General features: G+C 55.4%; 1 protein-coding gene across 1 annotated transcript; it reads right to left on the bottom strand.

Annotated features, from left to right (window-relative positions):
• On the bottom strand, nucleotides 1–8,004 carry LOC130153609 (protocadherin alpha-3-like). The gene has a single exon (XM_056348687.1). It carries the CDS (start codon nucleotides 4,196–4,198, stop codon nucleotides 1,520–1,522), a length of 2,679 nt encoding a protein of 892 aa, XP_056204662.1. The 5' UTR covers nucleotides 4,199–8,004; the 3' UTR covers nucleotides 1–1,519.
• Between the last annotated feature and the right edge of the window lie 2,765 nt (nucleotides 8,005–10,769).

The raw sequence follows: 10,769 nt of genomic DNA, 5'->3' as shown, positions 1-10,769 counted from the left end.
CACACGTTCCTACCAAAGCCAATGTGCAACTGCACAAGCAGGGGAAGTCAAGACCACAAAGGTTACATCCACCTCATCATGTGCCCTTACAAATCCTGACTGAGGATGACCACGGAACCATCATGGCAGCATCAGCGGTGCGGAATCTACTTATAGATGAAAAACAGCACACAAGGACAGCAGGTTGAAGCACTAACCTCCCACAACACCCTTCCCAAGACAGCAGTGAAAATGTTCATCAGACAACATTCAGCAGTCTGCATTTCATCGCCTCTTACCAACACTTTGCCTATGTCAGGCAGGCAGCAGCACCAGGGACACTATGGTGTGGCATCTTCAGAACTTCAGACAACTCTATTGGGTCTGGCTGAGCCTCATAGCAGCCCTTATAATGCTGTGCTTCTGTTGGTAGATAGAAAGGCAGTGGTAAAACACCACTGTTTTGACTACTGCTGAGCAGTGTTTGCACAGCACCAAAGCTGTCTCTCCAACCTTTCCCCACACTCTCACCAGAAGGCTACAGGTGGGCAAGATCTTGTGAGGGGACATATCCAGGGCACATGACCCAAAGTGACCAATGGCATATTCCATATCATATGATGCTTGCTCAGATATAAAAGCTAACAGAAAGGAGGACGATGGTGGGGCATTAGTTATGATATTTCTCTCACCGAGCAACCACTACTCCGAATGAGGGCCTGCTTCCTGGGAAGTGGCTGAACATCCCCTGCTGACTGGAGGTAGAAAATAACACCTTTTGCTTTCCTTGGATTCCACATGTGCGACTTTTGATATTGACAAGGACAGGCCCTACTCAGTGCCACTGCCACATTCACTTCTGGGACATGAAATAGTTTCCTTTGTCACCTCAAGGCTCAAACCTACTTTTGCTTACCCTTCCCATCAATGACAGCAACATTAAGAACATATGAAGGCATCACACACACACAGTGTCAGGCAGATACTTTACTGCTGACTCCTTATCTTGGACCACAAGTGGGGTTTATTCAGCTCGTTTTCTCCCTGTGTTTGACTGTAGATAGGAATGACACAGTAGTTCGAGGAGGCACCTGGCATCCAGCCAAGGACAACACACCACAAGGACATTGTGGGCATCTCAGTAACACACACTGTCTCAAGATCCAGATGGCCTCCATCTCCAGGCCCTTGGAGCCTGGGAAACAATCATCTTTAAAAAAATCCTTTATGGCCATCCTGCCCCGTGCTTTCCTCTAGGCATCCTACATTCCCCACTCTGGGAAATGCATAAAGAACACAGAAAGGCATCACACACACAATATGGGGCAGATGCTCTACTGCGGACTCTTCATGCTCGGCAATGCCTCAGCCAGCTCAGATGGAAATGGGGCAGCCCTGGGAGCAATACTCTTCCTAAAGGTCATGTCGCAACAGCTCTAAACAGCAATGGCGTTCATTCCAGCCTCTGACAGAAAAACCCAAACGCTGATGAGCAAACCTCAGCTGTGGACAAGAACTGCTGCAGGGTGCGGCCAGATCTTCATTCCTCCCGTACCCCAAGAGTCAAGGGGCTCCGGCAAGGACACAAAGGCAGGTGCAACGGTCCCGTCAGGAGCCTCCAGCACCTGCCCAGCGACCACCACCCTCGGGCACCGGGGGCTGAGCACGGCCACCGCCACCGCCGGCCAGGGGGGCGGGCGACAAGGGCGACAGAGGGGCAGGGGCGTCGCGGGAAGGGGCGGGGAAGGGGGGGGGCACTGACCGTGTCCAGCAGAGCGGGCGGCTCCGGCTGCGTCTCCTTCGCCGCGGGGCCGGGCGGCGGCGGGAAGTTGGGGCTGAAAACCATCAGGTCGCTCTTGCCCGCGCCGTCCGTCACGCACAGGCTCCGGCTCTGGCGCTGCGAGTACGACCAGCTCCCCACCTCGCTGGCGCACACCAGCGTCGCCGGCCCGGGCCCCGACAGCACGGCCGCCCGCGGCGCCCACCGCGACGCCCCGTACAGCACCACGGCCAGCAGGAACAGGCTCGACACCGCGCAGATGGCCACCACCAGCCACACGTTCGTCGACGCCGCCGCCGCCGCCGCCGCGTCGCCCTCCGCGCCCGCCGCCGCACGCAGCCCCGGCCCCGGCCCCGACGAGCCCGCGGCCGCCAGCGCCGCCTCGGCGCCCTCCACCAGCGACACGCTCAGCGTGGCCGTGACCGAGCGCGCCGGCTCCCCGTGGTCCCGCACCACGATGACCAGCCGCTGCCGCGGGCCGTCCGCCTCCTCCAGCGCCCGCGCCGTGCTCACCTCGCCGCTGTACAGCCCCACGCGGAACGGGCCCTTCCCCCGCGGCTCCCACAGCTCGTAGCGCAGCCACGCGTTGTAGCCCGAGTCCGCGTCCACCGCGCGGATCTTCGCCACCACCTGCCCCGCCGGCGCCCCCCACGCCGCCCACGCCCACAGCGCCCCCGAGCCCGGCCCCGACGCCGCCTCGCCCGCGGCCCCGGGGCCCGGCCCGCCGCCGGCAGGAGGCAGCAGCGCCGGCGCGTTGTCGTTCTCGTCCACCACGAAGAGCTGCACCGTCGCGTTGCCGCACAGCGGCGGCTCCCCCGCGTCCACCGCCCGCACCTCGAACTGCAGCACCTGCAGCTCCTCGTAGTCCAGCGGCTGCAGCGCCCACAGCCGACCGCTCTCCGCGTCCACCGACACGTAGCTCGACGCCGACCGCCACACCCCGCCCGACACCGCGCCGCCGCCGCCCTCCGCCACCGAGTAGCTCACGCGCCCGTTGCCCGCCTCGTCCGGGTCCCGCGCCCACAGCCGCGCCAGCTCCGCGCCCGCCGCGTTGTTCTCCCGCGCCAGCACCGTGTACACGGCCTGCGCGAACGCCGGCGCGTTGTCGTTCACGTCCGACACCGGCACGCGCACCCCGCGGCTGGCGCGCAGCGGCGGCGCCCCGCCGTCCTCCGCCCGCACCTCCACCTCGTACTCCGCCACCCGCTCGCGGTCCAGCGCCTCCCGCAGCACCAGCGAGTACGAGCCCGCGAACGTCGCCACCAGCCCGAACGGCGACGCCGGCCACACCGCGCACCGCACGCGACCGTTCGCCCCCGAGTCCCGGTCCGACACGCTCAGCAGCGCCACCACCGTCCCCACCGCCGCGTCCTCCGGCACCGGCACCGACAGCGACGTCACCCACACCTCCGGCTCGTTGTCGTTCACGTCCAGCACCTCCAGCTCCACGCTGCAGTGACCCGACAGCGGCGGCGTCCCTTTGTCTCTCGCTTCGATTTGTATCTCGTGTAAATGCACGTCTTCAAAGTCCAGGGCGCCCGTCAGACGGATCTCGCCCGTCTTCGGATCAATGGTGAAAAGGTCTCTGTTACCGGCAGGATCCAAACTGGCGATGCTGTAAGAAAAGTCCTTATTGATTCCGTCGTCCGGATCCGTGGCGTTCACCCGCGCCACCAGCGTCCCCTCGGTAGCGCTTTCCGGCAGCTGCGCTTTATACACCGACTGGTTGAACTGGGGCGCGTTGTCGTTGGCGTCCAGCACCGAAATCACCAGCTCCACCGTGCCCGTCAGCGGCGGCCGGCCCCCGTCACTCGCCGTCAGCACCAGACGGTGCACAGCCACCGACTCGCGGTCCAGCGGTTTCACCAGAACCAGGAACAGGGATTTCCTATTTTCATCAGAGGACTTAACATCGAGCGTAAAGTGCTCGTTGGGGCTGAGCGCATAGGAGAGCTGCGCGTTGGCTCCGATATCTGCATCCGACGCGCCCTCCAGCGGGAACCGGGACCCCGGCAGCGTGGTGAATTCTGCGATGCTGAGGTTTTTGCGGGCGGCGGGGAAGAGCGGGGCGTTGTCGTTGATGTCGGTGACCTCCAGCTCCACGTGGAAGACGCGCAGCGGCCGCTCCACCAGCACCTCCAGGCGCAGGGCGCACGGCGCGCTCTTCCCGCACAGCTCCTCCCGGTCCAGCCGCGAGCTCACCACCAGCGCCCCGCTCGCCCCGCTCACCTCCACGCTCGCCCGCCGGCCCTGCGCCACCAGCCGCAGCCGCCGCGCCTCCGCCTCGCCCGCCTCCAGGCCCAGGTCCTGCGCCAGGCGGCCCACCACCGTCCCGGCCTTGGCTTCCTCCGGCACCGAGTAGCGCACCTGCCCGCCGCCCAGCGCCCAGGCCGCCTGCAGCACCAGCACCCGCACCGCGGGCGCCCACCACACGCCCATCGCACCCGCCGCCCTTCCCGCACGGGCCCCGCACGGCTCCCCGCCGCCGCCCGGACGCGCCCGCTCTGCTGACCGCACCGCGCCGCGCCGCGCCGCCCCCCCCGCGCTCACAGCCGGGCTCTCCGCCGCACCGGGGCGGAGCCGCCGCGCCGCTCCGCCGCCGTTCCTGAGCCTGCAGCGACACCGTGTGCTGCTCCGCCGCCTCGCACGCTCCCCGACAGCGACCGCGGACCCGCGCCGGCCACCTCCCACCGCTCGCTCGGCTGCTCCCCCCGCCTCTTCCTCTTGCTGTCCGTCTCCTCACTGCCTGCCTTTGGCTTGCATGCCTGCCTTCCTCCTCTTCCTCCTCTTTCTGCCGCTTCATTTCGTACGGTCCCCTTCTTTCTTCCCACAATTCCTTTTCTTCCCTTCTCTTGCCTCGTTCCTTTCTTCTCTTTCTGCTCTTTTCTCCTTCCCCCGTTCCGCCTCCTCCTCCTCTCCCTTATCCTTTTCGTTCTTGCCTTCCGTGCCCTTTCCTTTACGCCCCTTTCCCTTCTTTTTCCACCATGCCCCCTCCTTTACCCCACGCTGGCTCATCACCAGTCCCCTCACCGCCGCAGCGGTGGCCCTCAATGCCGGGGCCGTCCGCGCTAATTGCGGATCATCAGCGCTAATTACCGGCCACCGGTGCCGGAGATAGGGACACTAACCAAGGCGGAGGCTGTTAGGGACTAACTCCGTCGGAGTCTACAGGGAAGGTCGGTGTGTGCTAGTCATCTACTTTATCGGTTCTTTATTTCTTTCTCCTCCTTGTCATCTTCCTTCCTCAATTACTGCCTTGCTCCATTTCTTCCTAGCATCTTCCTTTATTTCTTTCTGGTTTCCACTTCTCACTCCTTCTTCCTTTCCTCCGTTCTCTGCTCAACGCATTTCTGGGCACAGCAATAGCCTTGGTGACATGTTAATAAACTCGCTAATCCTTTCCTCCTTACTCCCGCTCTTCTTTCCTTTGCATGCTTGGCTATTGCTTGCTCTTCTTGCTTGGCACTGTTCCTTCCTTCCTTCCTTCCACTCTTTTCTGTTTGTCTTCTTTTTGTTGTCCTGACCCTCCCTCCCTTCTCTTCTCCTTCTCTCTTTGACTCTGCTTTGCCTCCTTAACCAACAAGTTTCCTGTATGATTACACCACCCTCCACATCGAGCACGGACTTGACCTTTGGCATGAGCTCTCACTCCTCTTCCCTGACGACTTCCACCTCTCCAGACCAGAACAACCTTCCTGCTTTCTTCCAGTCTCCTGAAGACAGACTGCCCCTGCACCTCCCGTTCTGGAAGAAGGCCACACTCCACAGCCCCTGTCCTCTCATGGAAGAAAATCCACCACCATCTGAAGCACAAGCTCAACGCTCAGGTACTTCGACATCTCTGCAGAAAGGCTCCAGTGAGCCCAAACAACCCGGGGGACTCTCTCTCTCGGCAACTCAAACCCATCAGAGCCCAGTATACTAATTCTCCAAGAAAGCTGAAAAAGCATGGGGCAAACACGGCTCCCAAGCATTCTTCATACACCTTGATGAAGAGCTGTTCTTCTGGCCTCATTTTCCACATCCACGCTGAAAGTCAAGCTCTTGCTTCTCCTTTCAGGCTGGCATGCTCTGCCAGCACAACACAGCAAGAACCTCGGCACCCAGGGGCATTAGTCCCCATGGAATACCTCTCGCTCATTAGCACGACCCACCTGTCAAAAGCCACAAAGTTAAAACCATGGCATTTTCATTAGAACATCCCCTCGATGCCCAACACATCCACTCCGAGAAACGCTTTAAGGTCGCTCCTCCATCTGTACTCTCTGTCACTTGCTCACTCTGTGCCCAGAACCAGCAAGAAAGGAATGACAGTAGGCAGTGCTGCTTTGCTGCTCCAATCAAAGCAATCACCGAGTCCAGCTCCCAATCCATCCAACATTCAGTCCATCCAACATGAAGATACCATGCCTATACAGGAACAGAAGTACAGCTGTCTCTCAAACTCACGAGTGACTTACCTGTAGCATCACTGGTTGCTTCTTCAGAAAAGAAACATGTTTAGGGGAGAGGAACTGGTTCTAAGGGGCACTTTGGCTTAACATCATGAGAGATTTCTCTGGAAGGTGGATGGGACATAACGAGCCACATTCTGCAAAAGCCTTGAAATCACTGGGCAGTGCACAGTGCTCCCTTATGCACTGTGATCACAGGGGAAGTAGGAGGGACACCAGAAAGCTACAGACATTCTCCTAGCGTCAAGCTCAGCTCAGGGGATTGAAAAAGCCATTCTCGGCACTGATGGAAAATTACCCAAGTATCTGCCACCATCTGACAGCTGCTAGAATTCAGCATTTCATCTCCACTGTTACCAATACGCTGCCAATGTGAGAGACAGAAAAACAAAAGGGTGAAAGTTCCTGATAACAGCAGAGAAGAGAACCAAAGAATCCCATTCTATGTTGTATTGAAACACAAGAGGAGAACAACAGGGCACAAGGATATGCAGAACATCTGGAGGCCCTGAGAGGATCCCAGGCAATTAGCACTGACTGCAAAGCATCTTATTGATGTTTTCTACTGTCATCTTCTGTCTCATGCCCTGGGAAATGGGTTCTTCACCTAAGCAAACATTCTCAATACTTTCCCCAATGGCACAGTTTATGGTCCTCCCAGCGACTCCATTTCCCTCAAGCAAAACTCTTCCCTGTCTAAGGTCACCCTCATACTGATGCATGCCCAGCCCCTACCTGGTGCCACTCACAGAATCACTGCCACAATACAACACACCCTCCTATATGCATGACGCAGGCCTTAGCACATCCTCACCTTCCCTCACGACTGCCACAAAGAACCAAGTGATGCAAAGCCCCTCACTGCTGGCAGACTCTTCCCAGCTGCGTAAGCTTCGTCCTGAATGCTCAGTGCCTTTTCAGCAATCTCACATGGAGGCAGCACAGAGCAGGACATAACTGAGTCTTACGGATTCTGTCATTAGAGTTGTGACAGCTCTCATCCCAGTCTGCATGGACTTCATTCTTTGAAAGAACAACACACAACGCTGTAGTGCAAGTGCACTCACAATGTGAACTTGGGGGAGAGTTTGTACTATAGAAAACCAGAGCTGGGCTGCTCTGCAGGGTTTAGCGTGCATGTCCCAGACATCAGAATGAGCCGTGCGTGACAACAGGACACACGATCTCTACCGAGGTCAGGTGTGTGAGTGCACACGTAGGCAAAGTCGAGAGCACAAAGATTACACCCACATCCTCACATGCCCTTTACAAATCCTGCACGAGGAGGACAAAGGAACCATTACAGCAACATCAAAGCCTGTGGAAGGTCCTGTAGATGCCCACCATTACACAATGACAGCAGATTGAAGAGTTACCCTCTCAAAATTCATTCCCCAAAACTGCAATCAAGAAGCTCAGCAGAAAGTGTTCAGCAGCCTGCATGTCACCCCCTCTTTAACAACACATTGCCTACCTCAGGCGGGCAGCAGCACAAGGGACTGTCTGCTGGGAGATACTCATCAACTCAAAGGATCCTGTGGACACTTCAATACCACACACTACCTCATGATCAGGAAGGCCTCCCGCTTCAGACCTTTACAGCCTGGGAAAGGATCCCAGGCCAGAACACTCTGCTCACTTTCTAACCCTCTAGGCATCCTCCATTCCCCACTCTGGGGCACGTGTTCTCAAGACAAGCACTTCACATCCCACTCTCTCTTACAACATAGCCCATGGTCTTCCCAAGGATTTCCAATTCAGGCAAGTCTTCCCACTGCTCAAGATTACCCTACACATCAGGACATGGCCAGGCCCTACTCAGCGCCACTGCCACATTCACCTCCACCACATGCCACACGCTCCTGTGGCTTCACCAAACACAGGCAGAGGTATTACGTACCTGGGAGCAATACTAGTTATAGAGGTGATCTAAGAAGAACTCTAAAGGCCAAGGGCATTGATTTTGTGCTGTGAAAGAGCAACCCAAATGCTGATGAACACATCAGTGTCACCAATGAGATCTACTGCACTGGAAAAATTTGTGTTGAGTATGGATTGGCTTGTTTTTTGTTTTTCTCTAAAAAAGAGGATTTCCAGGGGTTTTGTAAGGATATGGCTGCTGGTGGAAACATTAAAGTAAGATCAAAGCAGGCCTGTGTATGGTCACACTACCTGCCTGGCCAAGAACACAAGCCCACAATCCAGTTCAGAAGGGCAGGAAAAGAAAAAGGAAACACCTTCCTTCATCACATTCCTCTTCCTAAACACCTCATCCTACCAGGCAGAGTAACAACATACTTGGATAAAGAACATCGTAAAAGTCCCCAATACCTTCCCTATTTTCACAGTGATGTGGGTGGGCCAACCAAAAGAGACAACACTGACGTCCCAGTTGTCATCTTGCATCACAGCTCTTGCAGAAGAGAATCAAAGAAGAGGACAGAGTTTTTGATAAGAAACCACACATGACACCAGCATGATCAGCAGTCAGCAATGCTAATAGGGCAGTAAATAGTGACTAGGGGACCACTGCAAGACATGGCCCATGGTATTCCCAAGGATTTCCAATTCCCTCAGACATGTCTTCCCATTTCTCAAGGTCAGCCTTCACAGCAAGGGATGACCAGGCCCTACACTGGACCACTGCCACATTCCCCTCTGCAACATGCCACTGTTTCTTTTTACCACTCCAGGGCTCATACCAGATATTGTAGACCCTTCCCAGCAATGGGAGCACCATAAAAACCCCATACAGATATTATCAGAGACAGCAAGTCCAGCAGCCTCTGCCCTACCAAAGGTGATGTTGGAACCACTCTAAATGGCAACGGTAAGATTTCATAACACTGATACAACCAACCACACGCTGACAAGCACTCCCCTGTAACGGATCATATTGCTTCCATAGGAGAATTCCGGTTTGGGTGTTTGTTATTAGAGGTTCTGTTTCTTTCTCTGCTGGCTGTGGGGTCTTGTTGAAAAGAAGGTTTCCAGGGCTTCTGTATACATGTGGCTGCTGATGTAAAAATGTAAAGAACATAATTAACAAGCCAGTGTATGTCATTCCACTTCATCAGCCAGGAATGCACATCCACAACCATTCGTATCAATGAAAGCACCATAAAACCCATACACATGGTATCATATACCCAGGGTTCAGGCGACTCTCTATAAGTGACCCTTCATGTCTGGCAATGCTTCACCCATCTCAGATGCATCACACACCTGGGAGATACCAACTGGCATCACCTCTCCTGCAAAGGAGAGACAAAGAGGAAAAGGGCAAAGTTTTCCAAAACAAACCACAGTTGCTACCAGCATCACCAGCAGTCAACAAAAGCCATAATCATTAAACACCTTTTGACTAGATAGCCGTGTTTATCTTTCTTACTTTCCTTTGTAAGACCCAGTTGCTCTCTTACCTCCTGTCAGATCAGACATTCTCCATCCTCCTCACATACAGCTCTCTTCAGACATTCTCTATCCTCCTCTCATACGTCTCTCTCATCTCCCGTCAGGAATGATCAGACATTCTCCATTCTCTTCTCCCACAAGAGGTAACCAAAGAGAGATTCAGAGAAGGCTGGCCAAATCTGATCAAATTTGAAAAAGCTTCTGCTTGACCAACACCGTTCCCCATTAAAAGCAAGTGACCAAAGCTGCATATGGCAGATGACTTCTCACCTGTCAGGAACAGCATGGAGAACATCAAACTTCCAGTTCCCTCAGGCAAGTCTTCCCACTGCTCAAGATCACCCTTCGCATCAGGAGACGCCCAGGCCCCACTCAGCACCACTGCCACAGTCATGGCCACAAACATGCCAGTTTCCTTTCAGCCCAGCTTTGCAGACCCTTTTTGTAAGTGAGAGTACCATGGAAAAGCATACAGACGGTGTCATATACACCGTGTCCAGCAGACTCTCTGCAGCTTGCCCTTCGTGTTTCACAATGCTTTAGCAGTCTCAGATGGAAATCTTACACACCGCCAAGCAATACTATTTCCAAAGATGATCATAGAATCATTTGTGTTGCAAAAGACCCTAGACACCACCGAGTCAAATCATTAACCTAACACTGCCAAGTCCAGCACTAAACCATGTCTCTAAGCACCACATCTTTTAGATACTTCCAGGGACAGTGACACAACCACTCCCCTGGGCAGCCTGTTCCAATGCTTGACCAACTCTTAGGAGAAGAATTGTTTCCTAATATGCAATCTAAACCTCCTCTGGCACTACTTAAGGCCATTTACTCTCATCCTATCACTTGCTGCTTGAGAAAAAGAGACCCACACTCAGCTTGCTACAACCTCCTCTCAGGTAGTTGTAGAGGTCTCCCAAGCCACCTTTTCTCCAAACCAAACAATGCCAGTTCCCTCAGCCGCTCCTCATAAGACTTGGGCTTGACCCTTCCCCAGCTTCATTGCTCTTCTTCGGACTCACTCTGGCACCTCAATGTCATTCTCACAGTGAGGGGCCCAAAACTGAACACTGTTATTCAAGCTGCAGCCTCATCAGTGCCGAGTACAGGGGCGCAATCATTTCCCTTGTCCTGAT

This window comes from Falco biarmicus, chromosome 8, assembly GCF_023638135.1.
Source record: "Falco biarmicus isolate bFalBia1 chromosome 8, bFalBia1.pri, whole genome shotgun sequence".
Lineage (NCBI taxonomy): Eukaryota > Metazoa > Chordata > Aves > Falconiformes > Falconidae > Falco > Falco biarmicus.
This window is presented reverse-complemented; position numbering and strand designations above follow the sequence as displayed.

Bases quoted from the DNA above. Each gene is read 5' to 3' on its own strand.
- LOC130153609 (XM_056348687.1), bottom strand. From the start codon at position 4,198: ATGGGCGTGTGGTGGGCGCCCGCGGTGCGGGTGCTGGTGCTGCAGGCG.